The sequence below is a fragment of the Panicum hallii genome, chromosome 5 (genome assembly GCF_002211085.1).
Source record: "Panicum hallii strain FIL2 chromosome 5, PHallii_v3.1, whole genome shotgun sequence".
Classification (NCBI taxonomy): Eukaryota; Viridiplantae; Streptophyta; class Magnoliopsida; order Poales; family Poaceae; genus Panicum; species Panicum hallii.
Genome location: NC_038046.1, coordinates 23084359 through 23106375, shown reverse-complemented (window position 1 = coordinate 23106375; position 22017 = coordinate 23084359). Strand labels below are relative to the sequence as shown.

The following is a 22017-nucleotide window of genomic DNA, read 5'->3' as shown; positions in this document are numbered from 1 at the left end:
ATTCCACGTATTTTTGATGCATCTATTATCACGGCTTTCCGTCATGGGGTTCGTGATGAGAAGATGCTAGAGAAGCTGGCGACACACCAGGTGGGAACCGTAACCACCTTGTTCGCCTTAGCGGACAAATGCGCAAGGGCTGCAAAGGGCCGAGCATGGCACTTTGCCCATCAAGGAGGGCCCACACAGACGGGCGGCTCCAGTGTCGCTACCCCTGGCAGCGGCAAGAAAAAGAACAAGAAGAACCATGGCTTGGACAAGCCACGAGCTGGGGCTCCGGTTGCGGCAGCAGCGGCGACCGGGGGCCAGAACTCACGTGGCAAGCGCCCATGCCAACAGCACACCAACCCCGGGTCGTGCCCTGTTCATCCTGGGGCTCACCACAGCACCACCGAGTGCTAGAAACTCGCAGAGCACCTTAGCAAGAGGTGCGACTAGGCCTCCAAGGATGGCTCCTCCCCGCCATGGCGGTCCGGCAAGGAGAAGGTCTCCGACGCTGATGCAGCTGCGATGGAGAGGGAGTTGGGGTACCAGGCCCCAAATAAGGACCTTAAGGGTCTCTTCCACTAGTCCGAATCCGAGTCGGGGGCGACGAGCGCCGCAAAAATTTGTACGTCATGTACGGTGGCAGTTCAGAGCTCGTCTCCCGACGAGACGTCAAAACCCTTCGCCAGGAAGTTTTCTCGGTGAAGTCAGGGACGCCAAAGGTGGCGCCCCACCAACGGTGGAGGAGCACTACCAACTCCTTCGGGCCATCTGACTGCTCGAAGAATATGGCGGGGGCTGGGTTGCTACCACTCGTCACTGCCCCCACCATTGCCAACACCAGGCTCCTCCACGTGCTGATCGACGGAGGCGTCGGCCTCAGTGTCATCAGCTATGCAGCGTTTAAACACCTACAGATTCCATAGTCCAAGTTGGCCCCGTCTCGCCCATTCTCCAGAGTGGGCCCTCATCCTATCTACCCGGTGGGGACCATCTCCCCGCCGGTCACGTTCGGGACTGAGGTGAACTTCCGCAAAGAGAACGTACAGTTCGAAGTTGCGGAGGTAAACCTCCCTTTCGATGCCATCATTGACAGGCCGGCTCTGTACCGGTTCATGGCCGTTGCCAATTATGGGTACTTGGTTCTCAAGATGCCGTCCCCTGCTTGCGTCCTCACCGTGCAAGGTGACCGGACCGCTTTAGTGGCGGCAGTAGAGAAACTGCATGCGCTAGTAGCGGGGTTCGCCCTGGCTGCTGGTGCTGAGGGATCCGACCCTTCACCATCACGCGTCAAGGTGCCTGCCAAGGCACCCAGGGTCCGTCCATCTCACACGGATGATGTTCCCGTGAAGACCATCCAGGTCAGAGCGGAGCCCTCCTAGACCACCCGCATCGGCGGGAACCTGTGAGAAAAATAGGAAAGCGCGCTCATCACCTTCCTTCGGGCAAATGTTGACGTGTTCACCTGGGAACCATCACAGATGCCCGGGATCCCCAGGGAGGTGATTGAGCACCATCTAAAGATTCACCCTGACGCCAAGTCGGAGCGGCAAAAACCACGAAAGCAGTCCATCGAACGGCAGAACTTCATCCGTGAAGAGGTCCGCAAGCTGCTGCAGGCTGGCTTCATCGAAGAGTTCTATCACCCAGTGTGGTTGGCCAATCCGGTCGTCGTCCCGAAGGCTAACGGGAAGCTTCGAATGTGCATCGACTACACCAACCTTAATAAGGCATGTCCAAAAGTCCCCTATCCTCTTCCTCGAATAGATCAGATTGTAGACTCCACCTCCTGGTGTGACTTGCTGTCCTTCATAGATGCCTATTCTGGTTTTCATCAAATCAAAATGGCTAAGGATGATAGGAAGCATACAGCTTTTGTAACAGTGGATGGTCTTTATTGCTATGTTGTAATGCCATATGGACTACTTAATGCTCTACCCACCTTTGCTCGTGCAATGAACATCACATTAGGTGATTTGGTTAGAGACATAGTTGAGGTGTATGTTGATGACATCGTTATCAAGACTAGAGAATCAAACTCCCTTCTAGAAAATTTAGCTCAAGTCTTCGACAAACTGCACGTGACTTCCACAAAGCTTAACCCCGAGAAATGTGTCTTTGGCGTCTCGGCGGGGAAGCTTCTCGGTTTCCTGGTGTCACACCGGGGGATCGAGGCGAACCCGGATAAGATCTGGGCAATCGAGGCAATGAGACCCCCTGCGCGTCTCAAGGACATGCAGAGGTTGACGGGGTCCCTTGCAGCCCTCAGCCGCTTCATCTCAAGGTTGGCGGAGAGGCCCCTCCCTTTCTTCAAGCTGATAGGGGGTCCGGTCCATTCACATGGACTGAGGAGGCGAAACAAGCCTTCCAGGAGATGAAGCAGTACCTCACCTCCCTGCCGGTCCTGGTAGCCCTGGACCCAGGAGAGATGATGTTTTTGTACCTTGCAGCAACGACTGAAGTGATCAGCATGGTGTTGGTCACTGAGTCCGAGCAACTCCTGCAGGGGGGCCCCATGGTCCCCCTGTAGGAGGAGGAGGTCCGGCCTCCACCAATGTGACAACCGGCCCTACTTTGGAGGGTTCGGCCGGGTTCCGACCCTGGGGAGAACCAGGTGACCTGGGGTCCGGCGAGTCCCCAGCTCAAGGAGAAGGACCCATTCTCGCTGGTAGAGTCAAGACTGTCCAGAAGCCGGTCTACTATGTCAGTGAGGTGCTTCATGAAGCAAAGGCCAGGTATCCCGAGATGCATAAGCTCCTTTATGCTATACTCATTGCGTTCCGGAAGCTCCACCATTATTTCAAGGGCCACAAGATTGTGGTGGTAACCTTCTATCCTTTGAGGGCCGTCCTCCACAATTCTAACGCCACGGGCAACATCGCCAAGTGGGCAGCAGAGCTTGCTGGTTTTCTAGAAGGCGCCTTTGGCGGCAGAGGCGGGACCTCTGGTTGCGGCTGGGATGGTGGTGGTGGCGGCGATGCTTGGCGCTGCTGTGTTGGCGGCGGTGGCGGTGGTCGACGCTGCGGTGAAGACCGCTGCACCTCCTCCGGCCTCCCCTGCGGCTGCTGGCGTTGCAACGGCGGTGGTGGAGCCTAGGAGCTACTCTGCCCCCCCCCCGGCTCCGCCGTCTTCTGGCACTTGGCGGTCGGCTCCCCCACGAAGGATCCATCATCGCGGCGGAACCTCTGTGACCTGGCCTCCTCATGGTCCCGGCTGCTCTGCATGGTGGCCGCTCCGTGCACCTTGTCGTTCTTGCGGATCGGGATGGAGCGCTCCTCGTCGTCCTTGCGGATCGGGTTGGAGCCCACATTGTACTTGTGGTGAAGCTCCGGCTCCTTCCCTTTCCCTTTCCTGGTGGGGGTGGACCTCTGTGGCAGGACCCGCTGGAGCGTTGGACGGCGCGCTGCTGGCTGTCGGGCGAGGTGCTTGGGATCCGGATCCCCCGATTGGGGTCGTCTCCCACCTGCTAGACCGCTAGGCCGCCCTCGTCGAGAGTCGGCATTGATGCCAGGACCGCCGTCCGTGTTTCCTGGTCCTCACACAGAGCCTTGATCCCCCTCGGGAGTACCAGTGACTCCGGGTGTACGCTTCGCCGGTCATCGCCCGGATCGAGGCCTCCAGCTCCGCGCCGGACAGATCTGTGCCGGCCCCGCGCACGATCCTACAGCAGTCGTTCACCCCGATAACATGCAGGCCATCCTGGATCGCTGTTGCAGGGGGCAATGCGGCGCCTCAAGAAGTTGCCCAGCACCATCATGGACGTCAGGCCACCCCTCGCCAGAGTTTTGAACCAGTCCAGCACTGGGTCGAGCTCCACCAGTAGGGACGGCCTGGCCTTCCAGCAGCTGCGGTCGAGGAGGGGCCCTTCCGTCGGCAGCTCCAGGCGGTCATGGCGTCGGTCATGGCGATGACCCAGTCGTCGCGCCAGTCCTCCCACTTGGTGCTGGAGAAGACGCTGATGTAGGAGTCGGACATCCCGTGCCAGAGTTGGAAGTAGTAGGCGCTGATCTCGCGCTTGCTCCTCCCTGTCCCAACCAGGGCATAGAAATGCCTGAAGACGGCGACGCAGGGATGAACCCCCACGAACATCTCCATGAAGTGGGCGAAGACGGCCACGAGGAGAACGGAGTGGGGGGTGAGGTGCTGGAGCTGAAGGCCGAACTCCTCCAGGAGCATGAGGAAGAAGGAAGAGATTGGTGGCACCAGCCTGCAGTTGATGTACGAGTTGAAGAGGATGAACTCCCCCGCGACCAAGCCGTTGAGGGAGCTCGAGCCTGCCCGGATCTTCCCGGTGAGCTCCGGCATGGTCCACCCCAGGAGGCGTCGCACCGTGTCAAGCTGGCCCTAGCGCTGAAAGCGGCGGGGTTGATGAAGCGAAGACATGGTGGCGGTTGCTATGATTGCGTGGGGGTGGATTGCAAGGATGTTGGAGGAAGATGAATCGCTGGGTGCAAAATGCAGATCGCAAATGTGCGAGTGGAGACGAAGAGGCACTGCGGCGTCTGGAGAAGGCAAGTACGAAAAGATAGCCGATCTCTGCAGCGCATGCCTTTAAGTAAAGCTGCTCCCCCTTTGAAATCCACGGCGACCGAGGAGAAGCCGAGGAGTCGCTCGCACCAAGCCCTCACCTCTCACACACTATGATGGGTGGGCCCGGACCCGCCGATCAAAGGTATGGTCGCTGGAGGCGGGGGAAAAAGTGGAATCCGAACCGCCAGTGCCCCGGGACGAGCTCAAATAAGTCAAGAAGCTGAACTGTCAGGCGCGCAAAACGCGGGCAGAGGGCAACCCCTCGGGGATCTCGCCAGCGGGGAAAGGTCTTTCCTGTCCCTTTACTGCGGGCACAAGCTGTCCACCCGGCGCAACGCTGGGATATGGCCCCACCTGCGGGTTCATTCCTCACCCGAGGTAGGCCCGGGGGCCTCTGTCGGTACATACGGACAGGGGTACCTCCTGCTAGAGTGTCCAACCCAAAGGGCGTAAGGTAATCTGTAACCTCGCCCTAAGCCTTTGGGTGACGGGCGTACGGCCTGGACCTGACAGCTGGGGTCACGGTCTACGCATCTCACCCCGTGCTCTGGCGCCTCCACGTACCCACAAGGGCAAGGCGCTCTGGGACGGTCACCACGGGGGTTCGGTGCCGCCACGTGTGGGAGCCCGACCCCTTGGGGGCCTGTGCTCCTGGGCCGGCCTCGGGGGCCCGGACCTCCCTTCCCCCCGAGGAGGAGGTCCGGCGCCGCCACGTGCCACTGAGGAAGTGGCTGCTGAGATAGCTCTGCCACGTGTCTGGTGGCAGTAAGCCTTCTACGGGACGCTAACCCAACTACCGCATTAAATGCGGTAGGTGGGCTGGGCATGTCCGTGACAGGACGTGGGCTGCCCACTGACACGTTGGGCAGGTATACTGACACCACGGTAAGCCCGCCAGTTACCAAGGCAGCGCGTCACATCACTGTGCTCTGCACGCGGGCGGGTGCCGTATAGTCACATCACAGCGCCGCGCGCGTGAACAAAGGGTAATTATGATCTGTTGCAGGAGAGCTGAGGCGTGCGCTGCTACAGTGTGCGCGGAGGCTACGGCACAGCAGGTCAACATAGCCCCTTCGCCTGACAGCGGAAATTGATCCGACAGTGACACCACGTCTTCCACTGTGCATGTCATTGACAGCAGGTACTGTGCTGGTAAGGCGGCACATGACCATACCCTGGTTGCTGATACGCACATCAACTTCTGGATCAAGGACTACAGGAAGGAGCTGGAGTGTAAGATCTCTGTATCGGTCGCATTAAAGGCTCCAGTGTGTACATTATTTAATGTATTGGTAGCCCATCTGTCGGGGCTCCGCTCAGTGTACGCGCTCCCCTTGCGCCTATAAAAGGGAAAGCGCGCTCGTTAGAACAGAGGTTCTCTGAAGGCACCCTTAGGCTTTTTCTAAGCTCACAAGCAATACAACACACAGTGGACGTAGGGTTTTACGCTCCGGCAGCCTGAACCACTTTAAAATTCCCGTGTCCTTTCTGTGTTCTTCCACCCTTTGATCAAGCGTTCCTAGGCTTCCCCCAAATTCATCCTAATCTAGGATTAGGCGGGTGCATTCCGCCACCCAGCTGGAGAAATTCTCTGACACACTTGTTTATGAAAATGGTTAAATCAGGCTTGTCCACAAACATCTTGAAAAAACATTTCTGTATAAATGTTTTTTCCTTACATACTAAACATACAAGTACAAGTATAAATGTTCCGTGTACCGACTACTGTTGGACTGTTGAATCGTCGTGAGGTCGGTTGATGATGCGGGGCAGCAAATATAATTGGTGGCCTCTCTTTCAAATAAGCGGCCGGGCACCACCCTCCAGCTGCACGTCCCGATAGGGTTTTTCCATCCATACTTGAGCAGCCCATTAATAAGGCCAGTACCTTGGCACTGCATTCTCTTCGCCACCATGGTAACTGTCACCTCTTGGACATGGGGTACTTGAATTTGAACTCCCGGAAATGTTCCCTCGGCTCGCCCTTTAAATCAACAGATCGACACCCACTACTCTCACATCCACAGTCCTCCACACACAACACAATGGCCACCAAGCTCCTTAAGACATGGTACCACCTCGTCGTCAGCAACTTCCTCGCCATCGTCGCGATGGCGTTTGCAACCGCCGTGCTCCGGAGAGGATGGCCGTTCAGCATCGATGGTCTCGCCGGGTGGCTACACGCGCAGCGGCCTGTACACCTTGCCACGGCGGTGATCCTGATGGCTGCCGTGGCGAAGCTCTGGCGCGCCCGCCGGCCACGGGACGTGTACCTTGTGGAGTACGGGTGCTTCCGTCCCAGGCCGTGCTTCCGGGCCCCGTTCGCGACGTGCCGGGAGCACGTGCACCTCCTGCCGTACCTGCTGGCCGACAAGGAGAGCCTCAGCTTCGCGATTCGGCTGCTCGAGCGCTCGGGGCTCGGCGAGGAGACGTGCGTGCCCTACTCGTACCACTACATGCCCCCGGACTGCAGTCTCGACGCCGCCCGGGAGGAGACGGAGCTGGTCATCTTCTCGGCCATCGACGATGTGTTCGCCAGGAGCACCGTCACGCCCGCGGACATCGACGTGCTCATCGTCAACTGCAGCATCTTCACGCCGACGCCCGTGTTCGTGGACATGGTGGTCAACAGGTACAAGCTCCGCGCCGGCGTGCAGAGCCTGAACCTGTCCGGGATGGGCTGCGGCGCGGGGCTCGTCGCCATCGGCCTCGCCAGGAACCTCCTGCAGGTGGCGGCGCCGGGCACGCACGTCCTGACCGTGTCAACCGAGATCCTCTCCTCGCAGTACTACGTCGGCAGCGAGCGCGCGATGTTGCTGCCCAACTGCCTCTTCCGCATGGGCGCCGCCGCCACGATCCTGACCAACACAGCCGAATGTGCGCGGTTCAAGCTCGGCCGCATCGTCCGCACCATGACCGCCGCGCGGGACGCCGACTACCGCTGCATCTTCCAGGAGGAAGACGACAAGGGCATCCGGGGCGTGCGCCTCTCAAAGGACCTCACCGCCACCGCCGGCAACGCGCTCAAGAGGAACATCGTGGCCTTCGGCCCGCTTGTCCTCCCGGTCTCGGAGCAGCTCCTCGTCGCGCTGTCGCTCCTCAAGCGGAAGCTCCTGAGCCGGCGGCGCGGCGACAGCAAGGTGAGGCTGTACCGCCCGGACTTCCGCACGGCGTTCGAGCACTTCTGCATCCACGCCGGCGGGCGCGCGGTGATCGACGAGGTGCAGCGCGGCCTCGGCCTGTCCGACGAGGACGTGGAGGCGTCGCGGATGACGTTGCACCGGTTCGGGAACACGTCGAGCAGCCTGGTGCTGTACGAGCTGGCGTACGCCGAGGCCAAGGGGCGGATGAGGAAGGGCGACCGGGTGTGGATGATCTCCTTCGGCGCGGGGTTCGAGTGCAGCTGCGTGGCCTTGGAGTGCGTCAGGCCGGCGGCCGACGCCGGCGGGCCGTGGGCGGACTGCATTCACCGCTACCCTGTGCAGCTCCCAGACGTCGCCATCTGATCAGTGTACTGGATCCGAGCATGACAGCCGGACGTGCACGGTGCACGCCGCATCTGCGAAGAGAGACATGGCACATTTCTGAAGGTCGATCTACGTCGGCGTCCTTGGCGCCTCAAGTTCCACGGCAGAATTATATTATGTGTCATCCATATATATGATCTAGATCGGAAATAATGTAGTAACATAATAAAGTTGGCTAAAATGGGATTAAGCACTTGTGTGTATCCGCGGGCAACGTTCCCACCAGTCGTAGATAGTTACCAATGTAATGCAAATTATATGTAAACCGTGAAGTGTTGTAGCTGCTGGTCCTTATTAATCATCCTTACCTTATAAAAACATGAACCGGTGTCCTTTAATTTTTAACCTGATTCTTAAAATTTCTAGACAAGATTTTTATTTTTAGTCCCTCTACCACCCTGCATCCCTCGCCTGCGTCGTCGGCACACTGTGATGCTCGAACTGAGTAATGAGCTCAGTCTCCTCATGTCTACGAATGCTCTCTAATATATGGTCTTAATGCTTTCAACCCCTCCTTGTCCATGTAGGTCTGCTAGTGGGGTGGGTTGAAATAGGTTTCATGGGGTGGGTTTTGATGTGGAGTGTGTTTGGACGGATCAAAATAAGTTGTATTAGGTAATAGGGTGGGCAGAGCGGATTCTATGTAAATGCAGGTTGAGGCGGGTTGCGTCCCGCGATGAGAGCTAGACCCTGGAAATAAAACCTCGCGTTCACACTATAAAATTTTATCAAAATTGATTGAAATTTGTCGGAGATAACTCGGTATGGCTGCCAGCTACTCTCTGCAAAACAGTGTGGCTAGACCTACACGTAGGCCCCATGTTAAGAGTCGAACCCTGGAAATAAAACCTCGCATTCGCACTATAAAATTTTATTGAAATTGACTGAAATTTGTTAGAAATGACTCAGTATAACTGACAGCTAATCTGTGCAAAGCGGTGTGGCTATACCTACACGTGGGCCCCACGTCAAGAGCGAGCATATATATATATGTATAGTTAAATATAGGTTGGAATGGGTTTAATTAGTAGATCTAGCCATACCCATGAGTTTAAGCATCAAATGGGGCAGGACAGAGTGGGTTATTTAATTGAGCTTTTGGATCGGGGTGGGTTGCCATTTGATTTCTGTGTTGCATTGGGATGGGGTGGGTAAGGGGTGGATTTAGCCCCATTAGCAGGCCTATGTCCATGAATTCCATCCCCTGGGCATGTCCTCATCGCCAGAAAGCTTTAAAATCAAATGAATGGATAATTTGATCATATCATTGCTTGGTTGTCGAACTTGAAAGGAATCAGAGTGCTCGTGTGGTCTAACAGTGGGAGGGGTGAATTAGGCACACTTAAAATCTTAATCTATGTATAGTTTCCACTATTTTGCAACTTTGCACAAAATATAAACTAGTTCATCATAATACCTAGATGTACAACTAATATTTGACTAGTGATTCCACCCATCAACAAGAATTTTGCAATCTAGCTAGAACCAACCCTAGCTAGAACGAGAAGGAACTAATGGCACACAAGTTGCAACTATAAAATGCGAAAACGTAAAGGAGTAATTTGGAGATAATACAAACTCAGCAAATGATACCCCTAGTCTACATTGGAGCTCTGTGAAGGATATGCTCCCAGTCACCAAATCTCTCCGGATCAAGATCTTGGACTCGTCACTAAGACTCTCGCCACGCCGGATGAGAAGCTTGCCACAAAGGCAAGTCTCACCACTCCCTCTCTTCCATTCATCTTGAGGCCTGTTATCGTCATAATTCAGGCGAGCCAAAAAGGTGGGCCGAGGAGCAAGATGGGCTCGAAAGATAGTTATAATGGGCTTGCGAATCGGACCTTATGCAGGTGTTTGAGGCCAAGGTCGGTCGTGTATCTAGATAGGCATGTGTGTTTAAATAGTTTAGATAGAGATAGTTAAGATTTGTGTCGTGTTTAGTTAGAATTGGTTAGGGAAGGCAAGTCTACGGACTATAAATATGTACCCTGGATAAACGATAAAGGAATCGAATCAATCATTCACCAACAACTCTCAGCGCATCGCCACCCCTGTTATAGGGTTTCTCGGGTAAGCGTCGTGCGGCACCGATCACGCCCTACGTGATCGGAGCGGCATCGTTCTTGCTTATTTACCTTTCGTGTTTCTCGTTCTGAAGCGTTGTTGATGGCGAGTAACACTAGTTATCTTAGCGTTTATAGAGTAGCATCGGCGCTTCCATGCTTTAATTATTCATTGCTTGTTACTTGTAAATGTCCAGCTACCCCTGTATTCGATTTCGGGTATAAGGGCACCACTTTGCTCCATTCTTGTTTAGTAGATCCAATCTGTTATGGTTAGTCTTTATCAATCAAGGATTTAGTTTAATATCTGCATGATTAGGCCATTCAAACGGATTGAATGTTCCGGCAATATTTTGGGTACTTTGTAACAGCTTAAAAAGGGATTATTCCAGGAATCGGCTTTTGGTTGGTTTTTGGCATCTGTTTAGGTTGTTGTTTCGGTACCTTCTATATCTGTTAGGCTCAATTACGTTTAGGATGTTTCAATTACATAGTGAAAGCTTTAATCATCATAGATTGGATTAGCGTGATATTTATGGAGCAAGATTCATATCAACGTTGGATATATTTGCTATACTTATAGATCCGATCCGGTACTGAACACAATCGGCTCTTTACAGCTGATACCGGGAATCATCCGATGAACCGATCATGGCTCGGACTAATGTTTATACGTGTTTGTGCATACAGGAAACTAATATATAACACATTTCTGATCAGGTACAAGGTCAGGTGGCACGCCTAGCAACACAGAAGCCAGGACGTGTGGCCGATCTTGGGCCGTTGACCGAGGGACCAGGGCCCACCAGCAGTCCTAGGAGCCTCCCGGCTCCTCGTGTTGCCTGTCGCTGCTCGCCGGTGGGTTTCGATCGACAACACATTCTGGCACGCCCAGTGGGACCATCTTCACCATCTTCTCCATCTTCACCATCTTCATCATCTTCATCGTCTTCATCATCTTCATCAACTACATCATTTTCATCAACTCCATCGACTTCTATTGGCGAGATGACGAGGGATAAACTGATCACCTACGAGGAGCTGCCTGCTGAACACAAGCAGAAATACGACGAGATTAAAGCCCGCTTCGAAGCCGATCTCATCGGCTCCTTCGAGAAGACCCGCCACCACGGCGTCAGGTGGAAAGGATTTTCACCCGAAGGTGCCCTTGATGGAGTGGATCTGTCCACCCCGTCAGAAGATCGTACTAGAGCTCTACGTCAGGAAGTAAACTACGTGGTGTCCCACTCGCTACACCGACATTCCGAGAGCTTGGTTAATGCTTTCGAGCGTGTTGCGCTGCGCGTGGTCTAGGAAATTATGAAGCATCAATACTCTCCAACGGGACCTACCTTGGGGAGTTACAAGGGAGAATTGCAATTCCAGGCTAGGCCACCACTGCCTTATGTGCTTGCGGCTGCAGAATCACATGGCTCTCCGGCCTATGTTGTTTACAAGGTTGGAGGTGATACTGTAGACCACCAATTCTTCAGCGAGCCGCCCAAGGAGATCCCGTATGGATATATGTGTGTCTATATACCGGATAGTAATAATCCGGTACACTAAGTACGGAGAGCGGCTGGAGGAGTTCCTGGAACAGATGCAGACAAACAAGCGTGGCTAGCTGCTTATGCCACCGGGCGAGTCACGATAGTGCGCACTCGGCATCAGGAGCATAGACGGCAGAACAGATCAGTGCCATCCTAAGAGATCAATTTGGCATTCTACTAAAAAGGAGGGCGATCGGCTATACTAAGCTGTATCCTAGTGATTATGATTTAATTCCCCTACCGCCTAAGTATCAGCTTCCTGAATTCACCAAATTCAGTGGAGCAGAAGATTCTAGCTCTATCGAGCACGTGAGCCGATACTTAGCGCAATTAGGGATGATCTCGGTGGCGGATCCCTTGCGAGTGAGGTTTTTCTCGCAATCTCTCATAGGGCCAGCCTTTGGATGGTATACATCATTAGGCCCTGATTCGATCCTCACCTGGAAGCAGCTAGAGGAGCAATTTCATATTTAGTATCACTCGGAGGCTGCAGAAGCAGGAATTGCCGACTTGGCGCAAGTGCGGTAGAAGCGTGGGGAAACCGTGGCGGAATATATTCAATGCTTCAGAGAGGTGAAGAACTGGTGTTACTCGACCCAGATTTCGGAGAAGGAGGCGGTCGAGTTGGCATGTTTGGGATTACTAAAGCCGATCAGAGATCTGGCTTTCCAATTGGAGTTTCCCTCTTTAGCACATTTGGTGCAAAAGCTAACAACGCATGAGCAGTGCCACCCAGAGCTATACCAAGATAAGTTCAAGCGTCAAGTGACAGTGGTCGACACAGAGGAAGCTGAGGACTCCGGGGATGATCAGGAAGTGGCAGTTGCAGAATGGACTCGGGGGGCAAACCCCGTGTCCTGTAAGTGGGTGAAACAATAAGGGCCTGCGAAAGGTTTCGACTTTGATGTGAGTAAAGTTGAACAGATATTCGATCGGTTACTGAAAGAAAAATAGTTGAAGTTACCGGAAGGTTATAAGCTTCCTACAGCGCAGGAACTGAAGGGGAGATCATATTGTAAGTGGCATGACTCGTTCACCCACAACACAAGCGATTGCAAGGAACTCCGTCAACAGATACAATCGGCTATCGAGCAAGGCCGATTGATCTTGGGCCAAACCGCCATGAAGGTCGATACCCAGCCCTTCCCAAGTGTGAACATGGTGGAAGGTTATGACCGCTCTGCGAGGTGACAATTGGATTTCGCGCTCGGCATCAATATGGCAGGGTTTGCATCATGCCACCAAGCCAAGAATGAAGAGGCTGATCCTTGCGATCGGCCCCAAAAAGAAGAAAAGAGGTATATCACAGAGGAATAAGTGAGGCATGTCAGGAATCAGTGGCCAGCTTCTTCTGATCTCCTCAGGAAATACGAATACCAGTACCAACAGCGTCTCCGGCATGAGTCAAAGGAAGAGGAGTATGAGCATCGTACTGGAAAGCGTTTTGAAGAAACAAGAAGACGCACGTGATCATTGGCATTGCCCGTTCTTCAGGTATTGTTGGGATTCCGGCATGAGTCGATTGCCTACTACCAAGGACTGCCCAGAGTGCGGACCTGGGAAGCAAGACGCAAAGGGGGTCTCGATTTTTCGGCGTTTGGGACCTGTGCCGACTCAGCAGTAGTAGATTCAACCACCGCAAAGGAGGGTGGACTTTGAAGAAGAAGAAGATAAGTATCACCATCCGCGATGGTGCCCTGATGGACTTAACCGTTCTCAAAAACATAGGGTTCAGCGGTTGCGCAGCCTGGAAGAAGCTGAGGCTAGATATCTTGAGTCACTAAGGAAGGCGCGCCTGGACTTGGCGGATAAAGTCCACTATGCGCAGAAAAGGGAGTCGCGCCCTCCTAGGAAGGAGTGGCGGCCGAAGTCAACAAGAGCCGATGTGAAGACATCGGCTGATACGCACATGGTTTTTGTGCTCCCTGCAGAATTCCACGCTCGAGCCCATGAGGAACTATCGGTAGCCCTGCTTGAATTGGGGCCGCGGCTGGTAATATTTGAGAAGCCATAGGCAAAGAACTACAAGCATTTGAAGGCTTTATATCTCAAGGGTTACATAAACGGCCAGCCCGTCAACAAGATATTGTTTGACACAGGAGCGGCAGTTAATATAATGTCGTACTCAATGCTTCGCCGCTTGGGGCGGTCAGCTGGGGATCTGATCAAGACCAACGTCATGCTAAGTGATTTCAATGGATAGACATCAGAAGCTCAAGGTGTCTTTAGTGTGGATCTGACCGTTGGAAACAAGACTGTCCCAACCTCCTTCTTCATCGTTAACAGCAAGAGCGCATACAACGTCTTGCTTGGTAGGGATTGGATCCATAACAACTGCTGCATTCCTTCCACAATGCATCAATGTCTAATCCAGAGATGAGGTAGAGGTGGTTCATGCAGATGACTCGATAGAAATCTCACATGCTGCTATGAGCATTTGGGACGCGGAGGACCAAGAGCCGATCCCAGGGATCAGTTTGGAAGGTTGCGACCGTATTGAAGCTACAAAAAATGGGGTGAGGCTGGTCTTATCCACTGGCCTTACAGAGTAGATGAGTCACAGAGAACGAGCTACTCTGATGCACTTAGTGAGGCCGATCCCTGCAATCGGCCCCAAAAAATAAAGTGTAAACCTTTGATGTCAAGTGTTATACATAATCATAGCAGTTACAGGAAGGCCCGCTTTGACAGCCGGCCATACTCTTGTTGTAAAGTTTCAAAAAGCAATGAAGGGCGTAGAGCGGCTAATCTCGACGATCGGCCAAAATTCTTTTTATTATCTTCTTTATCCATATGCAGTATTGATTTAATAGATGATGGGAAACTAGGATATGGGTTTACATTGGCTGATGAGCTCGAAGAGGTAGATATTGGTCCTGGGGATAAGCCACGACCAACATTTGTCAGCAAAAAGTTACACCCATGTTTATGAGAGCCGATGATAGCTTTGCTCAAGGAGTACACAGATTGCTTCGCCTGGGATTACACGGATATGCCTGGGTTGGACAGAAACATAGTCGAACATCGGCTCCCGCTCAAGAATGGATTTTGGCCGTTCCAGCAGCGAGCACGGCAGATGAAGGCTGAGGTCTTGGTTGAAGTTAAAAAGGAAGCAGAGAAAATGCTAGAAGCAGGATTTATCAGGCGTTGTAGGTATGCCGAGTGGATTTCAAGTGTTGTACCTGTGCAGAAGAAGGACGGCCAATGGCGAGTCTGCGTGGACTTCAGAAACCTCAACAGGACTACTCCAAAGGATGAATATCCGATGCTTGTTGTAGAGATGTTAATTAACGCGGTTGCCAGTCATAAGATCTTAAGTTTTATGGATGCCAACGCCGATTATAACCAGATCTTTATGGCTCCCGAGGATATAAACAAGACTGCATTCAGAGTACCTAGGGCAGTGGGACTGTTCGAATATGTGGTTATGACTTTTGGGTTGAAGAATGCTGGCACTATATATCAGCGTGCCATGAACTACATTTTTCACGACCTGATCAGCAAGCTGGTGGAAATTTATATGGATGATGTCATGGTGAAGTCTGCTGGTTGAAGGGCACTTGGAGGACTTACGATAAGTTCTAGAACGAACTAGAAGGTTCGGGCTTAGATGAATCCGAAGAAGTGCACTTTTGGTGTCTCGGCCAGTCAGTTTTTGGATTTTTTGTGCATGAAAGGGGAATTGAGATCGGCCTAAAAAGTCAAGAAGCCGTGCGCACCATGGTGCCACCTACTACGAAGAGGGAGCTCCAGCAGCTCATTGGTGAGATTAACTTTGTTAGAAGGTTTATTTCCAATCTCTCCGAGCGGATTGAGCCTTTTATGGAGTTGGTAAAAATTAAAGCCAACGAAGAGTTTCGCTGGGGGGCAGAGCAGCAACGGTCATTTGAAGAGGTCAAGGAGTATCTGTCAAAACCACCTGTGCTTGTCCCACCCCAACAAGATAGGCCATTTTACATGTACCTATCAGTAGGTGACACCTCCATCACGTCAGTAGTGATACAAGTGCATGACAACGAAAAGAGGGTTGTGTTCTACCTCAGCAGAAGGATGCTAGACGCAGAGACAAGGTATCCTGATATCGAAAAATTATGCCTTCGTTTATTCTTTACATGCACCAAGCTTCGTCATATCCTGCTATCAGATGAGATAATTATCATCTGCAAATCGGATGTCATAAAACACATGCTATCGGCTCCTGTGTTGAAAGGCCGATTGGGAAAATTGATGTTTGCATTGTCAGAGTTTAACATCCGATATCAACCCGCGAAGGCGGTCAAAGGGCAGGCGTTGGCGGATCTTATTGCAGAGAGGATCAATACTAGCATAGCAGCACTCTCCATACGTTCATGGGCCATGTACTTCGACGGGTCAGTTTGCGGAGATGGATGTGGCATAGGTATCCTACTTGTATCGCCTCGGGGGGCAACGTATTCTTTTTCAATCAGATTGCCTACTGCTTGCACCAATAACCTCGCAGAATACGAAGTAGTGCGTAAAGCTATGGAGTTGCTTCTCGAGGCTGGAGCTGAAGCAGTGGAAATTTTCGGGGACTCGAAATTGGTGATTTCTCAGCTCACAGAAGAATACAGATGTGAGAGCGAGTCGCTTTTTCCGTTATGGGTACAATGTCAAGAGCTGATGGCCCAGTTTAGGTACATAAATTTCTATTGGATACCTAGGGCACGAAATTCTGAGGCCAATGATTTGGCACAGATGGCTTCGGGGTACAAGGCTGTAGTAGACAAAACTAATCTTCAGGTACACCTACTGGACTAGGGAGATTGGAGAGCCGATATCTTCAATTATTTGAAGGATTCGGCTCGGGGGGCACCCAAGAGGATACGCTACAAAGCTATGAGATATGTCCTGATAGGGGATGACATGTTCTACAGGACTTTAGAAGGACTATTGCTCAAATGCCTAGTGCCGGTTGAGTCCAATTGGCTCTTACATGAAGTCTATGAAGGAACCTGTGGGACTCACCAATCGGCTCACAAGATGAAGTGGCTGATTAGGCGATCAGGGTATTACTGGCCCACCATGCTTGAAGATTGCTTCAAATATTATAAAGGATGTCAGGCGTGTTCAGAGGCTGGGGTATGGACATGATCGGCAAAATTAATCCTCCATCCAGCAAAAGCCACCAGTTTATTTTGGCCATCACGGACTACTTTATCAAGTGGGTAGAGGCGGTTCCCATGAAGTCGGTGGCATCCAAAGATGTTATCAATTTTGTCAAGGAGCATGTCATTCATAGGTTCGGGATTCCTCAGACCATTACAACAGATGGAGGCTCGATCTTTATTACAGAAGAATTCAAGAAATTCGCTGCTGACATGGGCATCAAGTTGATCAGGTCATCCCCATATTATGCCCAAGCAAATGGACAAGCTGAAGCATCCAATCAGAGCCTTATCAAGTTGATCAAGAGAAAGATTGATGAATATCCTAGGCGTTGGCACGAGGTCTTATCAGAGGCATTGTGGGCATACGGTATCTCTTACCATGGAGCAACAAAAACTTCTCCTTATCACCTAGTGTATGGCCAGGAGGCTGTTTTACCGTGGGAAATCACGGCCGGCTCGAGGCACGTAGAGTTCTAGAATGACTTAATAGCTGAAGAGTATGCTACTCTGATGAATGATAATGTGGAGGACCTCATGGAGCTTAGACTTTGGTCACTTGAAAAGATCAAGAAAAATAAGGCTAAAGTAGCCCACGTGTACAAAAAGAAAGTCAAGCCGAAGGAATTCTGAGTTGGAGATCTGGTTTGGGAAGCGGTGCTACCATTGGGGACTAAAGATGTAGCATATGGCAAGTGGTCTCCAAACTGGCATGGGCCTTATAGGGTTGACCAAGTCCTATCTGGGAATGCATATATGCTTGAAGAGTTAGATGGCGTCAAGTTCCCGGTGGCGGTCAATGGTCAACATCTTAAGAAATACTTCCCGAGCATGTGGGATGGTGAGCAGTAAAGCCGATGCTATACATCAGGCTGTAAGCTGATATGATCAACGGGCCTGAATAGGAGAAAGCCGAGTCTGTGCGGAAGGGTATGAGCCGACAGAACCCGATGGCTCGCACATACGAAGCTGGTGATATGTGCCAAGACAGAAACAAGGAAAGAAGGCTGATGCATGCAGTCGGACCAATATATAAAATAAAAAGAGAAGCACTTCGTACCTAACACATTAAATCGATCGAATAAGCCAATGTGCGACCATCGACTTTAGAGTCTTGAAGTGCCTAACACTTTGGGTAGCCAATGTGTGACCATCGACTTTAGAGTTTAAATATATACATGCAGGTTCATCTGTTAGAAGTAAGCCTACTAAAGGAACTCATCGATGGCAGCAATGGCCTCAAGATGGACATGCTCTGCTTCAGCAATCACTGGTTCATCTTCCTTGTCCACTCCTGGCACCACCTGCTTACTCAAAGCGCTCAGCTCCGCAAGACCTACCTTCAGTTGAGCGGTCAGGGCTTCTGCTTTCCATTTGAAGCTGGCAATAAGGTCTTTTTCTTCTTGGATGCGCTGCTCGGTGGCCCGGACCTTAGCCTTGAGATCTTCTAATTCCTTCTCTAGAAGATGAAGCCGTTGTGAATGCACGGACGTATTAGCCTTGGCATCCAGAACCGCCTTCTTCTCGTTAAGTGACCGGCACCTCTCGGCAATGTTGGCCTTCAAGGGAGCTTGAGAGCGACGGGTCTCAATTCTATGACGAGCCTGTTTTACTCTTGCTTGAAAGAAAGGGAGGTGCCCTGTGGGAGAACCAACTCGAATTACACTGGCTCAAGTACGCGAGTCCACTTCTGCGGGCTCCAACGTGCTTCAAACGGTATAATCCCTTGGCCTGTCGGGTAATGTCCCGATAAACCACCGATACAGGATCAAACAAGGTACCCCGCATGAAGGCGAGTCTAGAGATACAAATGCCATCACATTTTACATCACAGGCAGATATATTACATGAGTGTTTACAAGTGACATGAAATTTTCCCAACTGAGGGAATTTATTACAAAACAACCATAAGTTTTAAGTCATGCAGAGGGGTTTAAAGTACGGCATTGTACACGTCGTCAGTGCAGATGTCATGCTCGCCCTTGCATGACATCACTCGGAAGGGTTTGCGTTGGCCGGGGATGGGTCCCACTCCACGGACCAACCATCAGGCAGAGGATAGGGCCACGGTACAGGCAGTGCTGAGTCATCAGGAGGATTACCTGAACAAAAGTTACAAGGCAAGACTGAGTATTCTAATACTCAGCAAGGCTTACCCGATCATGGTATACACCGCCATGTAACTATACTTATGAAGGCGTTTCAGGTTTTGGGTAGGGTTTTTAGCTGAAAAGCAACAAAGAGTAGGTCCTTAATTTCAACTTTTAGCTTTCAAGTTCTATGTAATTATCCCTTCTAGATAAGCACCTATAACTAATCAAGCATGGTAGAATTATTAGCCAATCATCATCTTTGATACCATACAGTTTCTTTTGTTACTCTATGTGACAAAGGGATCAAGCAGTCTCAATCTCCGCGAGAAACGGACGATTCTGAATCGAATTTCAAACCTTGCAAGGTAAACCTAACTCACACGCTTGGAACACCAAAGGGTCGTTCCGAAGCAACCGTTTGCCTTTCATTCCGACTCGTGGACAGGTCCACCACAAGCGACTGCAGGACCATACGCACTTCCAAAGTGCAGGACATACGTCTGTAGCGCGACTACAAAACCCGTATTCCTGGTTGCCCTTGCAACACGTATTCCTACACGTCGGATCAAGTAGCCAGAAGAAGCAAATACGAGTGGTGGGAGGTATGTCCACTCCTCGGGCTGATTGGTTACTAGGCTTGCCGCTTACCCAAAACTCACAGCATGTGGTTAGTACTTTCAAACGCTTAACCCCGATCACCACACACTGCGACCTTATCAAAATTCAACAACACAAACGGGGTATCATTCCCTTCCATGATATTGTACATAACCCCGTCCTTCATCCTTATAGTGACAACAGAATTGTAAACAACCAATTCCTATATCGCGCGAGTGACAGGAAATCACCCGACTTCTACCGGTCCTATTAGCATAGCAGCTAGTCAGACTCAATTTCTAATGTTCAATACATCGGTTCCTGGAATTATGCAACTAGGGTTCCAAGCAATTCCTAAGAACTTAATGCATAGAACTACATAAATAGATATAGATTGCTGTGTAAATAAAATAGTGGGTTATGTCCGGGGCTTGCCTTCTTGTGTAGGGTTGGGGCTAGTAGTGTCAGGGTTTTCCGAACTTTGGTTCGGAGCTTCAGTTAGACTTTCAACGGCGTCTCCGGGGTCTGCAGGAATTTCCTCGGCTTGGTCCGCGATCAGCTTGTAATCACCGTCGGCGAGAGTAGTCGAGTCTACATGATATGCAAGGATATAAAAATTAAGGAATGCACACTCTTTTATTTTATTTTACGATGAGGTTGCAAACTAAACAGTTAACACATATGAAATACCATGAACTCATGAGACAGAAGGGGGTTTAATCTTAAGTTATCATTCATATTTAAGTCATGATTATAATGTCGAATTTATTGAAACAGGAACTGAAATATTTGTATTTGAATATAAATTCCAAGTTTAAGTTCAAATGCTGGACAAAAGATTTATAAGGTCTTGAAAATTTAATTATAAACTAATTATTAACATATAAGATCATGACCAAAAGATCTGGTTAATTAAGCCTAAGGAATATACTTAATTAATTTCATAGCATTTCAAATTTGAATTGCCTAAAATCAAAAGAACTTAAAGTACAAAATATTGCTGGGTTTGAAACTTTCACATAAGCTCACACATGACCTATGGAAGCTACATACTAAAAATTACAAGAAACAAAGCAAGCATGTGAAAGTTATGCATCCCTTACTCTTTAACCTTAAGTTTAAAATAGATTTAAAAATATTTAGTTTCACACCAAACTTTATTAATAAAAGTTGTAGAGGTTGAAATCTAGTTTCCAGCAAAATTGGTTTGACATTTTTTGGAATTTCCCACGAATTTCTATCAATTTTACAAGCTATCAGCATGGCTCACATAAAATGATAAAAACCTTTACACCGGGGTCCCTAACAGCACTATTCCTACAAGTCTAGGACTTTGCAGATAGCCCCTCAGGCTTCTGCCTCTTCTAACCCGCGGTCCTCACTGGGTCAAGGCAGGGGCCGTGGGAGTTGACCGGCTTGTCCCGGCGACGACGATCGCCGGCGGCGAGGACGGAGGGGTGGCGGAGCACCAAGGGTTTCTTGCGCACCTGTGATAGCTCGGAATCGGGTGGGGGTAGCTCGCAGTGGCGGCGCGACAGGAGCTTGCGGCCGGCGGCAGAGGGGAAAAGCGGGGCCGTGCTCTGGTGGTCTTGGGCGATGAGGAGGTAGTTGGGGAGCTTGCTGGCGACGTGGGGAAGCTTAGTGCTGCAGCAATTGGGGGTGAGGAAGGCTAGAGAGGGGTGTTCCGCAGCGAGATCGAACGGCGGCGGGTGGAGCTCACCGGTGATGACGCTTCGGTTGAAATTGGGCTGCGGCCACTAGCTGGGGAGCACGAGTGGGGACTGGAGGAGCAGATTAGGGGGTCGGTGAAGGCAAATGGTGGCCAGAGGCGGCTGCCCACCGTGGTCCGGGGCTTATCGGAGAGAAGAAGCGACGGCGGAGGGGTTCAAGGGCCGGGGTGTGCACAGCCAAGAGAGAAAAGAGGCAATTGATATCTCTAGGATCTCCTGATCAGGTTGAGCAGAAGAGGAGAGAAGAGAGGATAAGCCCGGGCACAGAATTGGCGGTGACGACGTGGCGGCCGGCGGCAGCTCGGGACGCCGTGGCGCGCGCACGAGAAAGCAGCAAGGGAGGGGAGCAGGGCTAGGACGGGGAAAGGGCGACACGTGGATGTGAGCCCAGCAGGAGGTGGACGGCGGCGGCCTGATCAGCGGCGGCCAGGGGAGCGGCACTGACGGCGGAGTAGAGAAGGCAGGGGAGAAGCAGAGCAGAGCAGGTGCTCGGGGAAGAAGAAGAGAGGGGAGGGGGTCCAGGGAACTGTTTGCAAAACTCAAGAATTACAGTGACTCTTCGGTAATCTAATTTTTCCCACTGATCTAGGGGTTTTCTGAGAAAAAGCCTAACATGAAAATTGTAGAGTTTTCAAGCTCTACATTTTAGCTTTAAGGCTCAAATCCAAAAACTCAAAGTTTGCAGTATTACTCGTTGAATTTTGAACAAGGTAAAATTTAAATTACCCCTGTCCTTGCCAAACGAGATTTTAATCAAATTTTTGATACATTTGCAAAAATTCATGAAATGTCATAATGACAAAAACTTTTACA

General features: G+C 51.2%; 1 protein-coding gene across 1 annotated transcript; it reads left to right on the top strand.

Moving 5' to 3' along the window:
• The first annotated feature begins 6560 nt into the window (after positions 1-6560).
• LOC112892563 (3-ketoacyl-CoA synthase 6-like) lies at positions 6561-8021 on the top strand. The gene has a single exon (XM_025959698.1). The coding sequence runs from the start codon at positions 6561-6563 to the stop codon at positions 8019-8021; it is 1461 nt and encodes a 486-aa protein (XP_025815483.1).
• Positions 8022-22017: the final 13996 nt, after the last annotated feature.

Coding starts and splice junctions, on each gene's coding strand:
- LOC112892563 (XM_025959698.1), top strand. CDS start 6,561: ATGGCCACCAAGCTCCTTAAGACATGGTACCACCTCGTCGTCAGCAAC.